Raw genomic sequence first — 27,761 nt, forward strand, 5'->3', positions numbered from 1 at the left:
CTTTAAAGCTCTGAAACCAGGCACTGACTTCTCTAGTTATAGAAATCCTAGATGGCATCTTCTTTCAATATAATACTGTTTCATCTACATTGAAAATATGTTGTTTAGTGGAGCCACCTTCATTATCTTAGCTATATCTTCTGGATAATTTGCAACATCTTCTTTTTATTTATTTATTTTAACATCTTTATTGGAGTATAATTGCTTTACAATGGTGTGTTAGTTTCTGCTTTACAACAAAGTGAATCAGTTATGCAACAGCTTCTAATCAGCACTTGCAGCTTCACCGTGCACTTTTATGTTGTAAAGACAGTTTCTTTCCTTAAACCACATGAGCCAACCTCTGCTAGCTTCAAACTTTTCTTCTGCAACTTCCTCACCTCTCTCAGCCTTCATAGAATTGAAGAGAGTTAGGGCCTTGCTCTGGATTAGGCTTTGGCTTAAGGGAATATTTGATCTTCTATCCAGACCACTAAAACTTTCTTCATATCAGCAATAAGGCTATTCCACTTTCTTATCATCCATGTGTTCACTGGAATAACACTTTTAATTTCCTTCAAGAACTTCTCCTTAGCATTCACAACTTGGCTAAGTGTTTGGTGCAAGAGGCCTAGCTTTCAGCCTATCTTGACTCTCAACATGCCTTCTTCACTAATCTTAATCATTTCTAGCTTTTGATTTAAAGTTAGATGTGCCACATGAAAAGATGCTCAACATCATAACTAATTATTAGAGAAATGCAAATCAAAACAACAATGAAGTACCACCTCACAGTGGTCAAATGGCCATCATCAAAAAATCTACAAATAACAAATGCTGGAGAGGGTGTGGAGAAAAGAGAACCCTCCTACACTGTTGGTGGAAATGTAAGTTGGTGCAGACACTATGGAAAACAGTATGGAGGTTCCTCAAAAAACTAAATATAGAGTTGCCATATGACCCAGCAATCCCACTCCTGAGCATATATCTGGATGAAACTATAATTCAAAAAGATACATACACCCCTATGTTCAAAGCAGCAGTATTCACAATAGTCAAGACATGGATAAAATCTAAATGTCCATCAACAGAGGAATGGATAAAGAAAATGTGGTATGTATATATATATATATATATATATATATATATATATATATATATATACACACATACATACAATGGAATACTACTCAGCCATAAAAAAGAATGAAATAATGCCATTTGCAGCTACATGGGTGGACCTAGAGAACATCATACTAAGCAAGGTGAGAAAGAGAAAGACAAATACCATATGACATCACTTATATGTGGAATCTAAAGTATGACACAAATGAATTCACCTACGAAACAGAAACAGACTCATAGACTTAGAGAACAGATTGGTGGTTGCCAAGGGGGAGGGGAATGGGAGAGGGATGGAGTTGGAGGTTGCGGTTAGCATATGTAAGCTATTATATATAGGATGGATGAACAACAAGGTCCTACTGTATAGCACAGAGGACTATATTCAGTATAGTTAAACCATAATGGAAAAGAATATGAAAAAAATGTATATATATGTATAACTGAATCACTTTATTGCACAGCAGAAATTAACACAAACACTGTAAATCAACTATACTTCGATTTATAAAAAATAAATAAATAATAAAGTGAGATGTGCAACTCTTCTGTTCACTTGAACAATTAGAGGCCAACAGAGGGTCATTAACTGGCCTAATTTCAACATTGTTATGTCTCAGGGAATAGGGAGGCCTGAGGAGAAGGAGAGAGACAGAGGAACGGACAGGGGTGGAGCAATCAGAACACACACTACGTTTATCGATTAAGTTTGCCATCTTATATAGGTGCAGTGTGTGGCACTCCAAAACAATTACAATAGAAACACCAAAGATCACTGATAACAGATCACCATAACACATACAAAAACACTGAATAAGTTTGAAATTTTGTGAGAATTACCAAAATGTGACAGAGAGACATGAAATGAGTAAAAGCTGTTGAAAAATGGCGCCAATAGACTTGCTCTATACAGGGTTACCATAAACCCTCAATTTGTAAAAAACATAGTATCAGCAAGGTGCAATAAAACGAGGTATGTCTGTAACACTTCTGAGAAAGGCTTAAATGCACTTGGGAATGTTAGTACCAACCAAGACAGAATAATCTGTCAGTCTCTCTCACTGTGAGTTTACTCTGGACAATTATCAAGAAAACAGAAAGTGACTCTCTGAGGAATGTGAAAAATAAGGAAAACCAGTCATTCGGGGGAGGAAATTCAAGACTTAAGAAGTGACCAACATGGAGGTGAGAATACTGTTTTGCTCCTCCCTCTATTCTCCCATAGAGAGGCAAAGTCAGTACCTCAATCAGCAAAAACTAAGGAAAATCCCTGTGTATCTGGCCATAAGACTAATAAAAGGGGTTCTTGCAAGCCAGAGGTTTGGGAGTAATTTTCATTGTTTTTCTTTTGTTTCATCCTTTTTCTCTTTCAACTTTTCCCCAAGGGAGGGCTTTAGTCACAGAGCTGCATCAGTATGGGAAGCTAATGCACCAAGAGAAACTCCATCTCCACAGCCATAAAAAGGAGTAACTCATCTGTACAGAAAACCCTACTTTCTTGAGAAACCCTCAGTAAAAAAGACTCTGGGGGATGAAGAGTGTGCAGGAGAAACTTCAAAAAGAAAGCACTGGAAAAGGAGATCCCATACTTCTGTGTATGAACAGTATTAAGTCTTGTAGTTACTTCTGAGTTCTATGTGCAAGATGGACACAAAGTAGAATGGCAAAAGCTATGAGCATTGAACTACGTTTGAAAAGACCTACTAATTTCCAGATTAACCTCTGACTGGCATATGCATCAGACAAACCAATGGAGCACAGCAAAGGCTCTGAAAACTGACCTGACAGTAAAACAAGCACTCACATAGGCAAGATAGAACTCACAGTCAAAATCTAAACCAACTGGTTACCCGATTTAAAAAAACAAAACAAAGCACTCTCCAGAAAATCTGAACAGTACCCAGAGTTGTACAAAATAATATTCAAAATGCTTAACATATAACCTCAAAATAACTCAACATACAAAAATCCAGGAAAATGTGAAGAATTTTCAAAGGAAGATGCAATCAACAGAGCAATGCTATAAAACAGATGTTAAAGCAACTATTGTAACTATGTTCCATGGGGTAAAAGTAATAAACATTTAAAATTAATGGAAAGATAGATGTACTCAGAGAGATATGGAAACTGTGAAAAAGAACAAAATAGAAAATTTTAAAACAATTACAGTAATTTACATAAAAGATTCACTGAGGTAAATTCATAGCAAAAGGGAGATAGACACATAAAAGTTAGTGAACGAGAAGACAGAAGACAAATTACTCAATCTGAAGAAAGGAAAAAATATTGACAAGAAAAGGACAGAGTCTCAGGGACCTATAAGACAAAATACAAAGGTTTAACATTCATGCAGTTGGAATCCCAAAGGAGAAAAGAATGAAATTACTGGTTTGATGAATATCTAACAAAACAGTTTCAGAAGAAAGAATATCAATAGGGATGAAGAGTGACACTAAATACTGATAAAAGGGTCAGTTCACCATGAAAATATAACATTTCTAAATGTTCCTGACCCTAACAATAGAACTTCCCCCCAAAATGAGGCAAAACACCCTCCTCCCCAAGATAACTGAAAAGAGAAATAAAACTAGATCTCAACACTCCTGTTTCATAATTAATAAAACAAGGAGACCAAAAGAGGGGGGAAATAGAAAACCAAAAAAATATTATCAACAAGATTGATCTGACACTTATAGAACACTCCATCAAACAGCAGAGTATAGATTTTTTCGATGCACTTGGAATATTTACCAAGGTAGACTGTATTCTGGGCCACAAAACAAATCATAACAAATTTAAAAGGATTAAAATTATATAAAAATACGTTCTGTAATTTTAAAAGAATTAAGCTATAAATCCGTAACAGTAAGAGCTCTGACATATTTTTTAAAAGACCGAAAATGTTAAAATATTTTAAAATAATTCTTAGCCAAGTAAGACAATCACAAGAAATATTAGATGTAATTTTATTTATTTATTTTTATATTATTTATTTTTTTGGCTGTGCCGCGTGGCATGTGGTTCGCTGACCAAGGATCAAACCTGTGCCCCCCTGCAGTGGAAGCATGGAGTCTTAACCACTGGACCACTGGGGAAGTCACAGATGTAATCTTAAATTGAATGAAAAACATATTATATGAAAATCTGTGGGATCAGCTAAAGTAGTGCTTAAAGGGAAATGTATAACAAAAAATATTTATATTAGAAAAGATAAATGCTCAAATCAATGACATAAACTTCAACTGTAACAACCTAGAAAAAGAAGAAATTAAACCCAAAGCAAGAAGAAAAAATTAATGGACAAACATCAATGAAACTGAAAAGAGAAAACCCAATAAAATCAGTTAGATATTTGAAAAGATCAATAAGATTGATAAACCTAACATCACACTGATCTAAGTACATAAATAATAAAAAAAAGAAAGGACACAAAATACCAATTCCTGAAAGATACATACTATCAAAACTCGCTCAAAAAGAAATAGATTAATTGAACAGTTCTAAATCTACTGAAGAAATTAAGTTCTTAGTTAAAACCTTCAAACAAAGAAAACTCCAGGACAGAAAGCTTCAATAACGAATTCTACCAAACATTTAAGAGTTAAACAGTAACAATTCTAAATAATCACTTTCTCCACCCACCCCACCCAGGGGTACACACACAGAAAAAGGAAAATCATTTTAGGAGGCCAGCATTATCCTGATACAAAAAGACATTACAAGAATAGAAAAATAACCCTCATAAACATAGATGTAAAAATCCCCCCCCAAAAATTAGCAAATCAAATCTAACAATATAGAAAAGACAGATAATACATCATGACCAAGATGAGGTTTTTCCTGGAAATGTAAGGCTACCTCAAGATTTGAAAACAGATCATTACAGGGCTTCCCTGGTGGCGCAGTGGTTAAGAATCTGCCTGCCAATACACGGGAAACGGATTTGAGCTCTGGTCCAGGAAGATCCCACATGCAGCGGAGCAACTAAGCCCATGTGCCACAACTACTGAGCCTATGCTCTAGAGCCTGCGAGCCATAACTACTGAGCCCACGAGCCACAGCTACTGAAGCCCGCGTGCCTAGAGCCCGTGCTCTGCAACGAGAAGCCACTGCAATGAAAAGTCTGCGCACCGCAATGAAGAGTAGCCCTCCTTTGCCGCAACTAGAGAAAGTCCGTGCACAGCAACAAAGACCCAACACAGTCAAAATAAATAAAATAAAATAAATTAATTAAAAAATCCCAGATCATTATAGTTCATGATACTGAAAAACAATAGAATCATCTCAATAGATACAGAAAAAGCATGACAAAATTCAACATCCATTCATGATAAAAAATTCTCAGCAAACTAGAACAGAACTTCCTTAACTTGACATAAAAAAAATGCCTAATGCAAAACCTAAATCTAACATCATATTGATGATGAAAGACTATAAGCTTTCCGCATAAGATCAGGAACAAGGCAAGGATATTTGCTGTCACCACTCTTGTTCTGGAAGTTCCTGCAAGTACAATAAAGCAAGCAAAAAAAAGAGAAAGGCACACATGTTGAAAATGAAAAGGTATTAATGTTTCTGTTTGCCAACATGATTGGCCCAAGGAATCGCCACACATAATCTCTTAAAAATAAAGAGTGCAGTTAAAAGTGAGAGAGTGGCATGGACATATATACGCTACCAAACGTAAAATAGATAGCTAGTGGGAAGCAGTCACATAGCACAGGGAGATCAGCTCAGTGCTTTGTGACCACCTAGAGGGGTGGGAGAGGCGGGTTGGGAGGGAGGGAGATGCAAGAGGGAAGAGATATGGGAACATATGTATATGTATAACTGATTCACTTTGTTATAAAGCAGAAACTAACACACCATTGTAAAGCAATTATACTCCAATAAAGATGTAAAAAAAAAAAAAGTAAAGAGTGCTTTAGCAAGGTTGTTGAAATGTAATTTATATTTAAAAAATCAATTGTTTTTCTATAAACTAGTAAAAAATGAATGGATATTAATATTTTAAATACCATTTTCAATAGCACCAAATATTAAACTATTTAGTTGTAATAATGTGCAAGATCTGCATTCAAAAACTATAAAGCAATAAAACTATGATAAGAGAAGTCCAGAAAGGACTAAATATGAAGAGATAAACCACGTTCATGGAATGGAAGTCTCAATGCATTAAGATATCAATTCATCCCATATTAATCTATAGATTCAACACTATCTCAATCAAAATTCCAGCAGGATTTTCTGTAGGTACTGGCAACTTGATTCTAAACTGTTTATGGGAAAGGAGAGAAAGTAAAGAGTTAAAATCATTTTCAAGAACAAAGATGAAGGATTCACACTAAATGATTTCAAGACTTAAGCTACAAATCAAGACAATGTGGTATAGTAAAAGAAGAAATACACAGATTAATGTAGAATCTAAAAAATGTCACACCCTTCTATCAGAAATGGACAGATACAGCAAGCAGAAAATCAGTAAGGACACAGTTGAACTCAACAACACCATAAATCAACTGAATATAATTGATATCTACATATTACTTTATCCAACAACAGTGGGATACACATTCTTCTCAAAGTCACATGCAACATTCATCCACTCTGAGCCATAAAACACACCTTAACAAATTTAAAAGAATGGAAATCATACAATGTATTTCTTAGACCACAATGGAATTATACTTGGAGATCAAACAACATGCTTCTAAGTAATACATAAGTCAAATAAAAAACCTCAAGCGAAATTTAAGAATATTTTGAACTAAATGAGAATGAAGATATAACTTATCAAAATCTGTGGGATGCAGCACTCAGGGGAAAATTTATAGCACTGAATGTACATATTAAGCAAAGAAAAAAGATGCAAAATCAATAATCCGAGCTTCCAATTTAGGAAACTAGAAACGCAAATTAAATCTAAAGTGAGCAGAAGGGAAGTAATAAAAATTAGAGCAAAAGTCAATAAATTAAAATCAGGAAGTCAATAGAGAAAACCAATGAAACCAAAAGCTGGTTTGAAAAGATCAATTAAATCGATAAGCCTCAATGCAATCTGTAACAAAATCTCAATGAAGTTTTTTTTTGCAGAAATAGAATGAAATCCATCCTAAGATTTATGTGGAATCTTAATAGATCTAAAATAGCCAAAACAATCTTGAAAAAGAAGAAAAAATAATGGAAGACTCATTTCCTGATTTCAAAACAAAGCTACAGTAATCAAAACAGTATGGTAGTGGCATAATGACAAATATATAGACCAGTGGAAAAGAACAGAGTCCAAAAATAAGCCCTCAGAGATACGATAAAATGATTTTTAACTAGGGTGCTAAGACTTTTCAATGGAGAAAGGACAATCTTTTCAACAAGTGGTTCTGGGAAAACTGGATATTCACATGTAAAAAATGAAGTCAGACCCTTACTTTACACCATACACAAAAGTGAACTCAAAATGGATCAAAGCCACAAATGTAAGAGCTAAAACCATAAAACTGTTAGATGGAAAAATAGGCCATAAGCTTTATTACATTGGATTTGGCAATGACTTCTTGAATATGACACGAAAGGCACAGGCAACAAAAGAAAAAAATTGGCAATTTGGAATTCATCAATATGAAAAAATTGTGTGCATCAAAGCACATATTAATAAATCATATATAATGGATATTTGATAATCATGATAAGGGATTAATATTCAGAATACATAGAGAACTCCAAAACTCAATAACAACAAAACCCAATTAAAAAATTGGCATAGGACTTGAATAAACCTTTCTCCTCAGAAGATATACAGATGGCTAATAAGCACATGAAAAAATGTTCAACATCACTATCACTGGGGAAATGCCAGCAAAGCAAAACCACAGTAAGATAACACTTCATACCCATTAAAATCATTATTAAAAAAAAAAAAAGGAAAAATAAAAGAACAGGTATTGGCAAGGATGTGGAGAAATGGAAATAGTTGGGTACTATTGGTGGGAATATAAAATGGTGCAGCCATTGTGGGAAACAGAATGGCAGTTCCTAAAAAATTTAAGTATGTATCATATGATCCAGCAATTCCATTTCTGAGTATATACCCAGAAGAACTTAAAGCAGGGATATGAAGAGATATTTTGCCATTCATGTTCATAGCAGCATTATTCACAATAGCCAGAAAGGGGAAGCAACCAAGTGTCTATCCATCAACGAATGAAACAAAATGTGGTATATTCATACAATAGATTATTTTTCGGTCTTATAAAAGAACAAAATTCTAACACATGCTACAACATGGATGAACCTAAAAGACATTACGCTAAGTGAAATAAACCAGTCACAAGAAACAGAAATTAGAAAGGTGATTGCCAGGGGCTGGTGAAGGGGGAATGGGGAGTTACTGTTTCAGTAAAACAGAAACAGCTTCTGACACAGAGTTTCAGGTTTGCAATACGAAAAAGTTCTATGGATTGACAGTGGTGAAGGATGCACAACAATGTGAAGGTACTTAATGCCACTGAGCAGTATACTTTAAAATGGTTTATTTTATGTGTATCTTAATACAATTTAAAATCAAGGGACTTCCCTTGTGGCGCAGTGGTTAAGAACCTGCCTGCCCATGCAGGGGACACGGGTCCAATTCCTGCTCTGGGAAGATCCCACATGCCGCGGACCAACTAACCCCGTGTGCCACAACTACTGAGACCACGTGCCACAACTACTGAAGCCCATGCACCTAGAGCCCGTGCTCCGCAAGAAGAGAAGCCACTGCAATGAGAAGCACATGCACCGCAACGAAGAATAGCCCCCGCTTGCTACAACGAAGACCCAATGCAGCCAAAAATAAATTAAAAAAAATAAAATCAGTAAGTAATTAAAAAAAAAAAATCTCTTCCTACTTAAATTGCTCTTCCTACTTAAATTACTTCTATTTTCCTGAGGAAGTACACAAGTATTCTCAATAAAGGCTACCCCACTACATTATTTTAAAAAAAAAAAAAGTTTAATTAATGTAGCTTTGTATTCCAACATAAAAATGTCAATTATAGCACAATTCTCTAAATAATTCAGAAATTCGAAGATAATTTCTTAAAGCAATTGAGAAGATAATTCCTTAAAGTATTACAATCTATATATACTGTGGGTAAACAACTTGCTACTTTCTGATCTAAAACTTTTTTGGGGTCAAGCCAGTCATGTCATTTCCCTTTTACAGAATACGACAGCTCTATCATTGTGAAATAAAGTTTTCAATGGTAAAGCCACCCTTGCCTATCTATCCACTAGTCTGCAAGTTACATGTTGAAAAGAAGGAAAGGGCAAAGAAATTAAAGCTATTAAGATAAAAGAAACCTGTTAACAGGGCTTTATAAATATAATGATGAGAAGAACCAGGCCAAAACAAGACAGTAAGGTTAACAGAAAAGAATGAATAGTAAAGATGGATATACCAAAAAAAAAAAATAGAAGAGAGGTAAATTAAATTGGCAGAAAGAGGGCTTCCCTGGTGGAGCAGTGGTTAAGAATCCGCCTGCCAATGCAGGGGACACGGATTCGAGCCTTGGTCTGGGAAGATCCCACATGCCATGGAGCAACTAAGCCCATGCACCACAACTACTGAGCCTGCGCTCTAGAGCCCGCAAGCCACAACTACTGAGCCCACGTGCCACAACTAATGAAGCCCGCACATCTAGAGCCCGTGCTCCGCAACAAGAGAAGCTATGACAATGAGAAGCCCGTGCACCACAACGAAGAGTAGCCCCCGCTCACCACAACTAGAGAAAGCCCGCACACAGCAACGAAGACCCAACACAGCCAAAAATAAATAAATAAATTTATATTAAAAAAAAAACTGGCAGAAAGAGATGTAGAATTTTTGCCTTGAAACATGATAAACTTCATTAAAAGATTTTGGTATGCAGTCAGAATTTAATATAATTCAAAATACAGAGATGTCTGAACTTCATTTCATGGTATATATAAAGGAACTGGTTATAAAAATGTCACAGTGTGGCATGAACCCAGAAAACATTATCATAATGAAGATGCAGCATATTCATTTTTCTTTCACTCCAAGAAATATAGATTTCTGTGCTTAGTAGATTATGTTTAGAATAATCAGTAAGCACAAAGGATTGTTATGAGTTTCAATAAACATCTGCATCTCTGTCAGTAAAAGGAATTAAGTTGGGGGAGGGAACTCAAATAGTACCTTTTGCATCATCAGAACCCGAAGCCAAGAGTTTAGGATCCATCAAATTAAAGTCAACACTCCAACACCTTTTCTCATGCTCCTGGATGGAGAAGGAAGACAAAGTAGTCTCAAACAGAATATAGATCTTAAAATAAATAAAGCAAAACAAACAAACAAACTTGATACCAATTTATCACTATGGTGGGAGGGAAAAGAACTGGCTATGAAAACAAATGAGATGCAAAGTAGTTCCTAAACTTTTTATATACACATTTACAAAATTACTGCTTTTGGAAATTCATTTGATACATTCTACAAATGCAAAAAGTCTGAAGAGATGCTTCAGAGAAGCATCTCTTTGGAATTACATAGGTATAGAAAATGCTAAATAATGACTTTAAATTTGTAACTATAAAACACATGAAGCTCTACAATTATTAAAAAGTGAAAATGTGATATTTAAAACAAGTAACTAGTAACCTTATTTACCTGATAGACCTTTGACCTCTGTCCTGTGAATCCATCCCATAGTATGACGGTGCCTTCATAATCACTGCTGGCTAACAGGTTCTTATGGTAACTACTCCAACTGATACAGCTGAAAGAAAGGAATACTGTTAAGCCTCATTTTACATAAAAATAAATAACAATGGGTACAAAGAATTTTGATGTGTTCAGAAAGATGAGAACCCTTTCAAAATGGTTTACATGAGTTCACAATCATTATTCTGCCCACAATACATCTGGGAAGAAAGGTATCAAATAATTCCCAGATTTTTCAACTGAAACTACCAAGTTATGACCTGTAACCACTTTTCATGCTCATCACGAGCTGTAAGATGGATATGATGAGCCTAAAGTTGCTACTGGCCATCCTTGATACATGAGAAAAGCACGTCTCTAAGTGAAGATAATAGAGGCCAAGGGGGCAATAACATGCCATGGCAGAGCGACAGACCTAATCAGACTGTTTAGGCCCCTGGATCCAGCTGTGCCCAATCATATAAACCAATAAACTGGTTTGAATTGGATTTCTGTATTTACACCCAAATCTTAACTAATATAAGTGTATGACTGAAATTTCAATTAAATGCATTTAACAGTTAGAATTAAACTTTTAACATTTATGGTTTCAGCTATTCTCAAATGTTTCAAAACTGAGAATGCGACATCTAAAAATACACTCTTTTGGTTAGACACATATGCACATCATGCATACAGTAAAGCTAATGTATATTATAGAAAAAAGTCACCTAGAAAGCAAAGCAATTAACCTAGGTGATCTCCAAGCATTTGAACACAAAGCTTTTTTGCTCTCTACTAGTTGCATTCATGCTAAACTTTAGGGGTTGGAAGAGTTCATTTGCAACTTTAAGTATACTTGTTAGAATTTCTGGGAGAAATTATATGAAACAGTTAAGAGCCTTGGATTTAGATAGACCTGAGCTTAAATTCCAGATCTGCAACTTAACTAGCTGCGGCTTTGGGTAATTTAGTTCACTTTCACAATTGGTGTGCTCCAAATTGGTTTTAGGCAAGCTTACATATTGATCCTTTCAGCCCCAAGCCCATAGTTTCCAGCCTTGAACTGTTTCCTTCTCTTTATTCCAAGATGCATAGAGTTCTGCCATAATTTTTACATATGTCAAGACAGAAAAGGTAAACCCTCTAATCCATATTTTCATTATAGTAACATTTACTTGATGTGGGCCAAGTACTGTGCTGAGTGCATTATGTGGATTTACTTAAAAGTACAATCCTATGAAATACATATTAGTATTAGAGCCCCTATTTTATAAATGAGTAGCATGAAATGGTTAGAAGCACAGATTCTGGAACCAAACTACTTCTGTTTGAATCCTGGCTCCTCCAGAGAATAGCTGTGCAATCTTAAGCAAGTTAATGAACTTTTCTGTGCTTCAGCTTCCTTGTGTATAAAATGGGGCAACAACGGTCAGCTTAAGACAAAGCACTTAGGACAATGCCTGCCACATTAGAATTCAATAAAGTTATGTCTTACGTTGTATTCTTTTCACTTAGGAATAAAGTATATAAACTAATAACTATAACAGATTCTCAATGATGAGCACCACTGATGAATGAGCACTATCAGCCTACCATTTTTATGAACGAATTAGAAAACAAAAAAGAAAGCTATAACAAATAAAGACTACAATACTTGCTATATTATTAACATTATTAAAATGAGTACATATACACACTGACTATAGGTGTCATTCATCCAGACAAAAAAGGTACAAGGATGACTGGAAAATGTTGAAAGTTCTAAATAAATTTATTATTAAGTGATTTCCTTACATCACTCCCTTTTAAGCCAGTGCCTATTGAAAACAGGGAAGCTTGTTTTAAAAATACAGATTCTAGGATTCCTCCAAGATTTGGGGGTGGGGCATGGGGCAGGGGTGGAGATCAGAAGTAGGGTCCAGTTTCTGCAGCCTTAACAGTACTCAGGGTTTAAAAAGCACTAATTATGAACTCTAATCCCTAATACATGAAACTTAAATACTATGCCCTCATGAAAAGAAGCAACATGTTCTTCTGAAAAGAATTCTTAAAACTGTAAACAATTATAATGTTTAGATATACGCATGCTAGAGGAAAAATTCTTAACTCTGAGACACTATTCATTGAGCTACGGGCAGAAGACCTAAATAGACATTTCTCCAAAGAAGATAGACAGATTGCCAACAAACACATGAAAGAATGTTCAACATCATTAATCATTAGAGAAATGCAAATCAAAACTACAATGAGATATCATCTCACACCGGTCAGAATGGCCATCATCAAAAAATCTAGAAATAAATGCTGGAGAGGGTGTGGAGAAAAGGGAACCCTTCTGAACTGTTGGTGGGAATATAAATTGATACAGCCACTATGCAGAACAGTATGGAGGTTCCTTAAAAAACTACAAATAGAACTACCATACGACCCAGCAATCCCACTACTGGGCATATACCCTGAAAAACCATAATTCAAAAAGAGTCATGTACCAAAATGTTCATTGCAGCTCTATTTACAATAGCCAGGAGATGGAAACAACCTAAGTGTCCATCATCGGATGAATGGATAAAGATGTGGCACATATATACAATGGAATATTACTCAGCCATAAAAAGAAACGAAATTGAGATATTTGTAGTGAGGTGGGTGGACCTAGAGTCTGTCATACAGAGTGAAGTTAAGTCAGAAAGAGAAAAACAAATACCGTATGCTAACACATATATATGTAACCTAAGGAAAAAAAAAAAAGGTCACGAAGAACCTAGGGGTAGGATGGGAATAAAGACACAGACCCACTAGAGAACGGACTTGAGGATATGGGGAGTGGGAAGGGTAAGCTGTGACAAAGTGGGAGAGTGGCATGGACATATATACACTACCAAACGTAAAATAGATAGCTAGTGGGAAGCAGCCACATAGCACAGGGAAATAGCTGGGTGGCTTGTGACCACCTAGAGGGGTGGGATAGGGAGGGTGGGAGGGAGGGAGACACAAGAGGGAAGAGATATGGGAACATATGTATATGTATAACTGATTCACTTTGTTATAAAGCAGAAACTAACACACCAGTGTAAAGCAATTATACTCCAATAAAGATGTTAAAAAAAAATACCCCATGAAAGGCCATCTACAATAAAGATCTTTATTTGATTAAGTGAAAGAAAGAGGATTTTCATTTGGCAAACAGAAAAACACTAACTACTAACCCCCACAGGGAAAAAGCAACCCATGTCTATAAAAAAGATATTCTGACATATCCTCTGTATACAATTAAAGTGTTTACCATGAATGAGTAAGGAGTCTCACAAAAAGGTACCATAACAAACTCATACTAATTATAGATACTAACTGTTATATACACACTGCATTAGGCCAAGGAAATAATGTAAATACCTGATTTTGGAATTGCAGGTCATTTCATTTTCAGGGTAATGAATATCCACCGCATCCTGAATGACTGTGCCATATTCATAGACTTTAATCTTCTTTGTAACCCCAGCAATTGCAAAGTAGTCACAATCCCGGTCAAATTCAATACTACGGGAAAAAGTACATATGTGGGTCAGTAAGACTATTTACCTACCCTTGTGATGTTTACAGTGACAACATTTCAGAATTTGTTTTTTTCTATTTCTAAAGTGATTCTGTCTACAAGGATAATAGATCTACTTGAAATGCCCTCAAATTGTACTAGACCTTATGTCCAGATTAAGTCATTATCAAGGCATATAAAATTACAAGTGGTGGAGAACTGTGCACAGCTTCACAATTCTGAACCATAGATGGTTCTTGTGTTCCTAGTAACTTGACATGTTTTTCAATTTGGCTTTAGTAACCATATTACAAACGACACACCCAACTGTCAAGGCTAACAAGTAATACTGTAAAAGTAGTGAGGGAAGATTCAATAGTTTGGCATATTAAAAATACGTCAAAAGAGAATTGCCAATAAATCTTTTCATAAATTCTAGCTATTTCCCTTCCTACCATACTGTGGGGATGATAGGATTTCACAATTTTTAAAGTTATTTTAATAAATAAATGAGTACACAAGCTGAATTACTGAAGCGATTAAGGAAGAGGTGATGACAAAAGGATAAAATACACATAAGAATGGAATCTTTGAATAATCATTATGTTTCCCCCAATCCATTTCTAATCTCCCAATCACATATGATCTCTCTGATTTATGAACCACAAACAAACAAGGGAAAAACTAAAAATCTCTCCAATTCAAGTTACTTAGGAAATTCACCCCTCCTACTGACTTTTTAATAGAAGCTTCAAAATAAGCTACTTCAAAGCAGAGCACAAGGCTTTATTCACCTTTATAGACCTCAACTTGGAGTCCTAAAAAAGTTGCCACATAATCAGCAAGAATACTAAGTGACCTAATGGAATTAAGAGTAAAATGAATCATCACATACATTATTTCTCAATGAGTTAAGCATCTTTCTAGAAGCTTATTCATAAAATTAGAAAATACAAAAGAATTCTTATTGATCTTCAACTAATTATATAATAATAATAAACATTCACTGACCACTCACTAACTATAACCACTGCACATATTAACTCATTTAATTCTCATCATAACCTATGAGATAGGTATTAATTTATCCACATTTTACACATGAGAAAACTGAGGACTAGAGTTGAGGTAACTTGCCCAAAGCATCTTGTAAGTGGCTAAAATGATATGCTAGTACTCTGCATATTTCAAGCATTTACTAAATGCATACAAATACCTACATGACATACTCTACTGCATAGATTAACTGTGATATCCTTTTACCAAAAAATATATGGTTAGTTAATAATATAGTAAGAATCTTTGCTAAGCTGATAATAAATAAGGAAAATAAGGACACATTAAGAATACTTCCCATAAAAATACACTTTTAAATGCTCAGTTTTCATTATAGCTTTAAATCCTTCCTTAATTTTATAAATTTTTTAAAGGAATTTGATTAAATGTCATTGACTATTGCACAATTCGGCAAATGCTCCCTCCAATACAGTATGACTATGTAGCAATGCAATAGATTTATCTGTACAACAATTTCAGCTGAACTGCTGTCTCAGCTAATGTCATCTGCCCTGTGGACTCTAATCCAACATAACTGTATTGATGGCAACTATTCATCTATCCCAACTCAATTTATACTCACAGCCTCATGCCACAGAAGGAGAAATATTACTGTGTCTGTCAAAGGACAGAGTTATCAGAAATCCTATCCTTAACAGGAAATTTTGTTATGGCTGAGACTTCAAGAGAATACCAGTTATGTTATCTCTAAATACTTTTCCTCCTCCTACAAACATGCATGGCTAATAAGTCAAAAACATTCCAAATGTTGTACGAGTAAAAGTCAACATGCCACTTCCAAATTATTTGTTTTTAATACAAAAAAAGTTTAAACACTAACTTATTAAAGTAAAAGTCAAAAGATACTGCAGGAAGAAAACTGGCATATAAATTAAAATGCTGTCAAAGGAATGGATTTGATGATATTAAATAAGAAATTGAGTCTATTATTTCTTCCTTTGCTACCTCATTATTCAACACAGCTCTCTTTTTTCCACAAAGGTTATTTTTTAGCTATATCAGATCATTATTAACTCCCATACTAAAAAATTAACTTTTTGTTTTGACTTTACTGCTATCGTTTTCTTACATTCTGGTTATGTTTTCTTCTTAATATGTTAGTATTACAAGGACCTAGATAGTGTCCTTTTTTAATATTCTAGGATATTGAGGTTTTCTGTAGTTTAAAAACAAGATTTTAATAGAAATACTGATCAAAAAGTATAAAGAATAGTATTATTTCTAGTAAATTCTGGTTAAAAGGAAAAAGAAGACAAACAGCTACCTTTAAAAAAAAAATGCAAGTACTTCCACATAATTAAGACTCAGAATTTAAGTACTTCCAAACATGAATCATTTGTTCCCAACCTCACACAGATTTAATCATATTTGTTCCCAAAGAAAACAAAGTTAGACTCTAGAAACAGATCATGGAATAACTCAAAAGAATAATGTAGTTTTCAGGTGCAGAGAGCTAATTCAAAATGGATGGGTTCTTATTTCACAATACAGTATTTCAACTGTTTTAATTTATGAAATCTGATAAAACAAAAATAAAAACAATGATTAGTTAGGCTGAAATAAAAACAAAAAGGTAAACAAATTAAAACATACTTGCTTGTGCAATGAAATTCAAAAAAGAACTATAAGAAGTCTTGTTATACAAAATTCATTTCTGCTATCCACTATCACCAGTAATAAAACAAGTGGTTTATGAAAGTTAATTGCAATAATAAATTCAGTTTCATAGAATTTTTTAAATTTAAAAAACATTTTGAAAAATTATATGAATGGGGACTTAAACGTGAAAATAAACTGCATTTGTCTTTCACACTTGGAATGTTTCAACTGTTTTTAAAAAGTGATTTATTTAAGCAGTTATAAAATGTAATTCAGCTGTGGGAAACTGGCTATATTCTTTGTCAAAAGGGCCATCAGTCACGTGATTAAGCATCAAGGCAATAGGCCACACAGGACACCTGATAAATGCATACATCTAGTACCCTGTAGCATAAAGCAATGTAAAGACGTCAATATCTCAAGAAGGGAATTTTGTCAGTATTCCCACTGTCATATTTTCATGTAATTATAAAACATGTATTAGCGAACAAGGTGAATTAATATCCCTGAACACTAGAATCCAATTTATCAAAAGAAAATGTAAAGTGGGGACTTCCCTGGTGGTCCAGTGATTAAGAATCCGCCTTCCAATACAGGGGACACAGGTTCGATCCCTGGTCGGGGAACTAAGACCCCACATGCCGCGGGGCAACTAAGCCTGTGTGCCACAACTACAGAGCCCACGTGCACTGGAGCCCGCACACTGCAACTACTGAGTCTGCACGCTCTGGAGCCTGAGTGCCACAACTAGAAAGAAGCCCACACGCCACAACTAGAGAGAAGCCGAGCGCCGCAAGGAAGAGCCCGCATGCCGCAACTAAGACCCGATGCAGCCAAAAATAAATTTAAAAAATAGAATGAAATAAAAAATAAATTTTTAAAAAAAGAAAATGTAAAGTGAACAAAGTTGTTAAAGGTCCAATTCATTACCATGTTAGTGTGCTCCAAGAGACAGGGGCTGCTATAATTTCAAGGAAACAAAGAAAGGTTCAGAAATGGCCTTTTTAATGAAAAGAAATGAGCAGAACTTTAAAGAATACAAACACAGGTAAAGTACTTAAGAATTGAGGTTATTCAACTGACTTTCTTCCAAATCAGTAGTACCTGCGAAAACTTCCATAACATAATTAACACTATGTGTCAAGCATTGTTTTAAGCACTTTACATAAAATATATTTAATCTTCAGATCTCTACTGTATAGATAAGGAAACTGAGGTATACTAAAGTTAAGTAATTTGCTCAAAGTTCACTGGATAATTCCAAGTCAAGTCATCTAGTTTCAGAGTCTATGCTCTCAATCACTATGCAAAACTCCCATTTTAATGAGAACAAAATGGCTAGTCTTCAAGGAACACACACAAAGGCAAGATAAACAGTAATAACAACATAAAATAATGGTACCTACTACAGTTTATATATGATAGTAATGACATATCATAATTCATCCTGTGCAACAATTTAAATACAGGGAGAAAAAAAGAGAGCAAAGTAGCCTCACAGGGTTTATAATTAGTGAGAAAATTTTTTTATTATTATTATTAAAATAAGCAAATGCCAAATGATAACAAAACATGCCAGAGGAATCAAGAGTCAATGATTATGAAGGCCCACTGGAAGAAAATGGATGATGCTTGAATATTCACATCCATCAAATAACCAGCGTGCCTGCTATGTGCCAAACACTGACCTAGCTGATGGAAAACCAGGACGTTACACCAAAACACATTTGATAAATTTGCATAAATATGCATTAACACAAACCTGGACTATGGCAATAGCCTCCTTACAAGTCTGCCAGTCCTTTTATCTTTTCTAATCCATTTGAAGGACTGATATTAGGTAAAATTTCCTAAAACACAGCTCTATTCACATAATCATCTTCATTTACTACCATGAAAAATCCAAACTCCATTACCGAAGATCCTTCACAACCTGGCTTGAATCTTTTCTTAAAACTTATTTTATTTTAAAAAATACATATATGTATAGGCAATGGTTCAAAAAGTATAGAGAAAAGCAAGTCTCCCTCCCAATCCTGCCAAATAAGCACCCAACTGGCCTCCCTAGAGACAATTAATAGTTACAGTTTGTGCATCCTACTAGTTACCCTATGCATGAATAAGCATATGTGTATTCATATTTTTTTTAAATTAAACACATTGGATGATATTGTACATACGGATTGGCACATCACCCTCTTCTCCCCACCCCTAATAGTATCTTGACAATCATGTCACATCAGTACATATTAGGGCTACGTCATTTTTCCCCCAGTGGTTGCACAGAATTCCAACATATAGGTATATCATAAATTATTTAACCAGTCTAGCAAGGAACATTTACTATTTAGCATTGTTAAAAAATGCTGCAATAAAATAAATATCCTTCTATGTGTGTCATTTTTCACATATGCAAGAATATTCTTAAATATACCTGGATTATGAAGTGCTAGGTCAAAAATCACGTGCTTTTAAATATAGTTAAATAAAGCTAAACCTTTCTCCATCCAGATTAACACCACTAATAATTTCAATTTTGTCTCTGAATGTTCCATTTATTTTCTAAATCTAACTGAAACCTAGCTCCTCCCTGAAAATGCCGATTCCCCTAAAGCCCTCTCATGTTCCATGTTCAAACAGACTTGGAAATAAAGTCAGTGTCCTCCTTGCTATGCACAGCTTCTTCCAGCCATTCTCCCTCCTCCCTAAAACCTCCCAGGCTCAAAATCTCCTGTAACTTATATCATGCAATTTGATCCTTGTTACTCCTTCTACCAATCCATTAGTTCTTGGAAATTTTAACTTTCAGCTCAATAGCACTCTCTCCAAATCTACCCTTGTCATAATTCTTAATCATTTCAATAATCACATAGATGATTATTCTAATACTCTGGTCTATCAAGTTTCTTGACTTTCCCTTCTCCAAAGATCTTTTATTCTGCTCACTTCCATCTCACACAACCATGATCATACCCCAGGCTTTTTGATTACCAATAACTTCATTCCCTCCATAATTTCAATTTATGACACACTGCTTTCTGACAACCACTTCCATTTGTTCCAGCTAACTCGCTGGTTCCAACAATCCTTCAGACCTTTAAGCCCATGGGAACCTAAAAATTCACAGATTTTATCACCACTGTCCCTCCATGCCTTGCATATTCACTTTTTCTTTACCCACCACAAGTTATGTAGTCAATAATTAGGACTCCCTCACATATAACTCTGTACTCCTTTACCATTTTTAATTCTCTTATTTCTTATACCTAAGAAAAGTTTTCTTTGGCAAAACTCTAACCCTAGTTAAATCTAGCTCTCTACTCACTCTACGTTTGAACTGGCCCAGTTGAACATGGCTAGAGAAAAAAACATGTTCTCCCATCACATTTTAAATGCATGATCACCATCCTCAGGTGGAGCCCTAACACTGCCTAGGTTTATGGTAAATTTCCCTTGTCCCATATACTTTCCCATTTGCTTAAAAGAAAGGTACATACTTTCTTCATTCTTCTCAAATTTCCCATATCTCTTTCCTCTCAATCACTCTCAACAGATTATTTTGCTCTCTAGTTTATCAAAAACAAACAAACAAAAAAGAACGAGAAGGTAATTTCCAAAGGCTACCACCATCACATCCTCTGGTCGCTGAGTGAAGGATCCATGCTCCTAGACCTGACCAACATGTCTACTTGTACACTAGATCCCAGCTTTCCTTGCTTACTCTAGGATTGCTTCCTCAATTCTCCACCTCTCTCCTATATCATTCATTTCTTCCATTCTCCTAGATCTTTCCAATAAGCCTTTCAATATGTTTTCTTCCTAATTTAAGTGAAACACAAACAAAACATCTCTTACAACCCTAATTCTGTTCAGCTACCATCCTATTCCTTTCCTTTCTGACTGCAGAAATTTACCAAAAAAGTTGTCCATACTCACCGATTCCAATTCCTCTCCTCCCTTTCCCTTTAACCCACTGGAATGAAGCTTTCACCTCCACCACTGAAAATGCTGTATCAAGGTCAACAATGACCTTCAGTTTGCTAAGTCTAACAGTCAAGTGTGAGTTCTTATCTTACTTGAATATCAGCAACACCTAACTTCGATGATCACTCCCTCCTCCTCAACAGAGTAGATTTTTCTCCCACCTCACTGGCAGCTCCATCAGAGTATGCATTGTTCATTCCTCCTCCTGTCTCCACTTTTACACTCAAGTATCCCAGAGCTCAGCCCTTGTCCCTCACCTCCTTTTACTCTCCATGGACTTCTTTGGGGAATCTCATCTAATCTTGAGGCTTTAAATATATACACTAATGACTATCAAATGTTTATCTCACATACAAGACCTCTCTCTGCACTACTGGTTCATGCCTACTTGACAGCTCCAATTTTAATGTAACAGGCATCTTAATCTGTCCTAAAATGAGTTTCTGAATTCCCCATCAAAATCTTCTTCATCTTATTAACTAACCCCATCCCTCTTTTAATTAACTTTAACATCAAATCTTTCAGCCCAACCTTCAAAATACATACAGAATCTAACCACTTCTCACTGCCACCACTCTCATCCAAGCTACCATTATCGCATGTCTGTATTATCATAATAGGCTCCTTATTGGTACCCCTGCCTCCATACTTGACCCTTACAATCTATTCTCAAACAGGTCCAATCAACAGTCCTTTGGTTCAAAATCATTTAATGGCTTCCTACCTGGTCTCAAGAAAAAGGTAAAGTGATTATAAAACGGTGTATGTGATTTGCCTCCCCCTCTCCCTTGTTCCAGTTACACTGGCCTTATGCGAAACCTAGGAAATTCCAAACCTAATCCCACCTCAGGGCCAATGCACCTGATAGTCTCTGACCCTGAAGTGGTCTAATCTGTTTCAAACTGCAGCTTTCTACACTCCACCCCCTGTTTTGCTGAATTATCTCCCTCTGCTTTATTTTTTTCCATAGGATTTAAAACACTTATATCCTGTATTTTCTTTTAATACTTTGCCAGTTTCTTTTGCTTTTTTTCATTTAAATATTCATTCCATCTGGAATTTATTTTAAACTATGAGAAGAGATGTAAATTTATATTTTCCCACATCATTACCTAGTAACCCCATTTACTGAATAATCTCTTTTCCCCATTTATTAGAAATGCAGTTTATATCATATAAACTAAGTTCTTATAAGAATAACTGTAGACATTCTCTGTTCATGGACTTGTACCACACAGTTTTAATTACTGATTCATCAAAATATGCTATAGCATCTTGTAGGAACTAGTGTCCTTTTATTAACTGTTTTCTTCAGAATTTTCCCAAGCATCTTGTAACTATATTTTTAACACCAACTTATTTCCAAAAAACAAAAAACTGTATCCTATATGATATTTTCATGGCAATCATGTTAAGTTCATACACTAATTAAGGAAAATAGTATTTTTGTGATGCTTAGCCTTTCCATTTAGGCATATGCTGTATCTTTCCTTTGTTCAAATTTTGTTTCCTCAGCAGTATTTTAAAATTTTTCTCCTTTTAGATCTCCTACATTTCCAGTTAGGTTTATTAGTTTCTATTTGACAACTTTCCCCTAATTTTCCCATGTAATTAGCCTGTGTGGAGTTTTGTCCCTTCTACAACCAGTTCAGATTATCTACATTGCCTACAAAATAATCTCTGTCATTGAAGAACCCAAGATTATTTGCAACAGATTTCAGCAAAGTAGTTCCTTATTACTTTTTCTTTCAGTGTACCTGTAGTTATTTCCTTAGTTTCATTTCTTATTTCATGTACTTGAAGTTTCTCCTAGTTTTTACTTGATTAGGCTAACATGCATCTTTTATTTCTTTTAAAAAGCTTGTTGATTGAAAATCATTGTTTTTTTTAATAATTCATTCATTTTTTCACGTTTACCTTACTAGTTTCCTTCTAGTTTACTTAGGTTTATTTTGTTCTTTCTCTAATATCTTCAGTTAAATATTTAATTTATTTTCATACTTCCTTCTTTATTAGTTAAGAACGTAAAACAAGAAATTTTATTCTGAGCACTTTTAGCTGCATCCCATAGGTTCAAATATATAAAAGCTTCACCAAAGTGTCTTCACTTCCACTCTGACTCTAGAGTTGCCAAAATAGCTTTTAAATTTCTATGTGGTGAGTTTTTTTCTGTTTTCCTATTGAGTTATAAATGTCTCATCTTACTGTGTTGTGATCTGCTATTTTTATTTTTATTTTATTTTATTTTTGTTTTCTGTAATTTGACATGGACATTTTAAAAGAAGTCATATTCTTTATACATGTTTGTATATATCTTCTAACTTGTTATGTTATTTAGGGCTTCTACAGTTTTATTTTTAGTCCACTCAATGTCTGGCCTGTCATGAACTAAGATCTGATCTGATTTAAAGTCTCATACAACTAGTATTTTTATTTTGTCTTACAGTTAACAAAGAATGTTCCAAAGCATAATGATATTTACAACTACTTAAACTTCATCATGGACTGAATCTTGATCATTATGAAGTGCCGGGGCCGGGGGTGGGGGGGTATGGGGAGCTGTGGAGAGAAAATAAGACTTAATGATTTCTAGCCTGAATTAAACCTTACTTTTCAACATTCACAGCTCCAAGTTTTAGGAACTCATATATAGTACAGATTTATGCTTCATATTATGATCTAATGTGAAAGTATTTCCCTTTGGATGGGAGGTTTAGCCTATTTACATTTATTTATCAAGGACATGTTTGCTTTTATTTCTCTTTTGTGATTATTTATTTATTTATGCATGCTGCGTTGGGTCTTAGTTGCTGCACGCAGGATCTTTGTTGCGGCATGAGGACTTCTTAGTTGCAGGATGCGAACTCTTAGTTACGGCATGCACGCGGAATCTAGTTCCCTGACCAGGGATTGAACCCGGGCTCCTCGCACTGGGAGCGTGCAGTCTTACCCACTGGACCACCAGGGAAGTCCCCAACTGCATTTTTAATTAAAAAATATCTTTGACCATTTGACTGCTTTCTGTGTGCTATTCTCATAAATGGGAATTGTAGTATTTCTGTCTAGTGGCTATTTTTATGACTTTATGAATTACTATAGAAAGAAATAAAGGATTCAATGTATCTATTAAGTCTCTAATCTGAACAGAGGACAAAATTATTTTTGCCTTCCCTCTTCCCATCCTATTGATTATCTTAGAATATATATATTCAAAGATATTTTTACCACTCATTCTTGTGCAAGTGAAAAACCTATAAATAATTATCTGAGCATAGAAATGAATCCCATTATACATATAAAGACAAACTAGCCATGCATTTCTAATATTCACAGACTGTTTCAAACTTATTTATTATAAGTAGGTTCAAGTATCTGACGACTCCATTATACTATCTAATGCAGTCATATCAAGAAATTTATGTATTAAAATATACATTAGATTTTAAATTATTTTCCTTTTATTTCTCTCATATTACAGTTAGGACACTATAATTTTTTTAATGTGTGTATAGGTTGCAATATCTATTAATTTTATTTCAGAAGAGCGTCAATGCTCAAATAAAACTTTATTCATGGATGTTGAAATTTGAATTTCATATAATTTTCACATGTCACAAAATTATTCTTTATATTTTCTCAACATGTTAAAAATATATAAACTATTCTTAGCTTGTTGCTGTACAAAATTAGTCAGTGAGTCAGAACTGGCTTGCAGGTCTTAATTTATTGACCCCTGTCTTGAATGAATGGATACACTTGAATTTATTCTGTAGGCACTAAAGTGAAGCCACATTTAAAGTCTACATATATATTTGTATGATTATTTTCATTAGCTGCTGGTTTTAATTTTAATCCCATTAAATCCCATTAAATCCCATAAAGCCACAAGATCTTGCTTTAAAACAACTATTTTTAAATTTTTAATGTTTCTGTCCCCTCTGGCTATCACTGAATAGCTAAAACAAATATGTACACTATCTGACATATATTCTGGAACACTTTTGTGAATGCCAAGTGTTTACACTGTGATAAAATGTCTTTCTACTGAAGCATTTAAAATTAAAGATGCAGGCTTCCCTGGTGGCGCAGTGGTTGAGAGTCCACCTGCCGATGCAGGGGACACGGGTTCGTGCCCCGGTCTGGGAAGATCCCACATGCCGCGGAGCGGCTGGGCCCGTGAGCCATGGCCGCTGAGCCTGCGCATCCAGAGCCTGTGCTCCACAACGGGAGAGGCCACAACAGTGAGAGGCCCGCGTACCGCAAAAAAAAAAAAAAAAAAAAATTTAAAGATGCAACTTGAGGAGCTTTAAGATCAATATACTGATTATCAAATTTTTCTCATCTAAGTCTACAGCAAGTTATAATTTATACTCACTTAAATTAACTTAGTTGTAGACTCTTCATCTGTCCTAAAACACCTTTCTGTGCACAGTATAACAATATCCTATGATAGATGGTGTTTATTAGAGAACTTTGGAAAATTGAAAATAACTTATGAAGCAAAGATTAACAGAAAGATTTTATAAAAACATCTACTAGAGAAAAAAATAGTTAAAAAACAAAATATCTTTTGTCCCCAAAGCTACTATGACATTTTGTCATTTTTGCAATGTGTCTATATTTAGTAAAGTGGAGGGAATGATATGAAAGTAAAAGTTCCAATTCTTTACTTTTGAAATTGAAGTAGAAGATTCATCTAACTTTTCAGTTCTGTATCCTTGGTAGCATTTACAAGCAACCAATGAGGTTACAATATTAAATCATTAATGTCACTGCTGTGATGCTTCATCACAAAACAATATAACTATGATAAAAAGAAACTATTCAATGCTACAGAGGGCTAATCTGAAGTGAAAATGTACAATCTAGAAAAAATTTCATAATGAATATATAAAAGTGTCCCCAAAATATCAGTTAGCCAGACAGACTTTAATAAAATCAGAAACTCATCTCATATTTCTTATAGAAACAAGTAGACAAAACCACTGAAGAAAAATGTAAAAGAGAAAATTTGACTCTTACTAGATTAATCCTTTCAAACCATCACAACAGAAAAAATAGAGAGGGAGAGAGCTCTTGTTCTAAAATATTTACAGAAATGCAAAGAATTTAGAAGAGCAAACACAACTATGAAAAAGAGTATCAAAGTTGTAGGATTTGCATTACCTGATTTAAAGGCTTATTATAAAACTACAATCATCAACAGAGTGTGGTACCAGTCTAAGAGCAGATATATAGGTCAATACAATAGAACAGAGTCAAGAAGTACATTCATACATTATCTGCTCAATTGATTTTAAACATAGAAGCCAATGGGAAATTCATCTTTTAAACAAATAATGCTTGGAACAAGTGGATATCCAAATTGGGGGAAAAACTGAACTCCAACCCCTACTTCACAATCTAATAAAAATTAACTTGTGGACTTCCCTGGTGGTGCAGTAGTTAAGAATCTGCCTGCCAATGCAGGGAACATGGGTTCGAGCCCTGGTCCAGGAAGATCCCACATGCCCTGGAGCAACTAAGCCCGTGCATCACAACTACTGAGCCTGCGCTCTAGAGCCCACGAGCCACAACTACTGATCCCATGTGCCACAACTACTGAAGCCCGTGTGCCTAGAGCCCGTGCCCCGCAACAAGAGAAGCCACCGCAATGAGAAGCCCACGCAACGAAGAGTAGCCCCCGCTGCTGCAACTAGAGAAAGCCCGTGCATGGCAACAAAGACCCAACGAGCCAAAAATAAATAAATAGATTAATTAATTAAAAAAAATAACTTGAAATGGATTATGGACTTAAATGTGAAAGCTAAAACTATTAAAATTATAGAAGAAAAAAAAGGAGAAAAATCTTCACAATATGGGGCAGGTCAACATTTCTGAAGGAAAGAGCTTAAATCATTTTAAAAAACTGATGACCTGGAATTCATAAAAATTAAATACTTACGTTATTTGAAAGATACCATTAATAAAAAGGCAAGTCACAGACTCAGAGAAAATACTATCAATACATATTTCTGATATCTAGAATACATAAAAAATTCTGACTATTCAATGCTATTAAGGGCCTGATTTTTAAATAATAGGCAAAAGATTTGAATAGATGTTTCATAAAAGATATACAAACGGCCAATATGCACATTAAAAAGCATTAGTCGTATGGGAAACATATAGTAAAATAACAAGGAGGGCTTCCCTGGTGGTGCAGTGGTTGGGGGTCCGCCTGCAGATGCGGGATGCACGGGTTCGTGCCCCGGTTTGGGAGGATCCCGCGTGCCGCGGAGCGGCTGGGCCCGTGGGCCATGGCTGCTGGGCCTGCGCGTCTGGAACCTGTGCTCCGCAGCGGGAGAGGCCGCGGCAGTGAGAGGCCCGTGTACCGAAAAAAAATAAAAAATAACAAGGAAATATCACTATATACCCACAAATAAAAAGACTGACAATGCCAGGAGTTACTGAGGATTTGGGACAAATGGAACTCTCTTACATTGCTGACTGGAATGTTAAAATAACTCAATCATTTTGGAAAACAGTTCGGCAGTTTCTTAAAATGTTAAGCACAAACTAATCATACAGCCCAGCAATTTCAATCTCAAGAGAAATAAATATGAATGTGAATATCCAAATGACTTGTATGTGAATATTCATAGCAGCTTTATTCATAATAGTCAAAAATTAGAAATAACTCAAATGTCCATCAACACATGAAGGATAAACAAATTGTGGAATATTCATTAAATGGAATATTGCTAAATAATTAACAAACTACTG

The 27,761-nt window shown here is 35.1% G+C and overlaps 1 protein-coding gene across 1 annotated transcript in view; it reads right to left on the bottom strand.

The window, feature by feature from the left end:
* Positions 1–27,761, bottom strand: part of COP1 (COP1 E3 ubiquitin ligase) — a 276,923-nt gene that overhangs the window by 104,806 nt on the left and 144,356 nt on the right. The window contains exons 12-14 of the mRNA XM_065880802.1: positions 14,198–14,341; positions 10,769–10,877; positions 10,298–10,379 (exon numbers count right to left, since the gene is read on the bottom strand). Of these exons, the coding sequence (XP_065736874.1) occupies positions 10,298–10,379; positions 10,769–10,877; positions 14,198–14,341 (335 nt within the window). The remainder of the gene's footprint in view (positions 1–10,297; positions 10,380–10,768; positions 10,878–14,197; positions 14,342–27,761) is intronic.

Source organism: Phocoena phocoena, chromosome 1 (genome assembly GCF_963924675.1).
Source record: "Phocoena phocoena chromosome 1, mPhoPho1.1, whole genome shotgun sequence".
Lineage (NCBI taxonomy): Eukaryota > Metazoa > Chordata > Mammalia > Artiodactyla > Phocoenidae > Phocoena > Phocoena phocoena.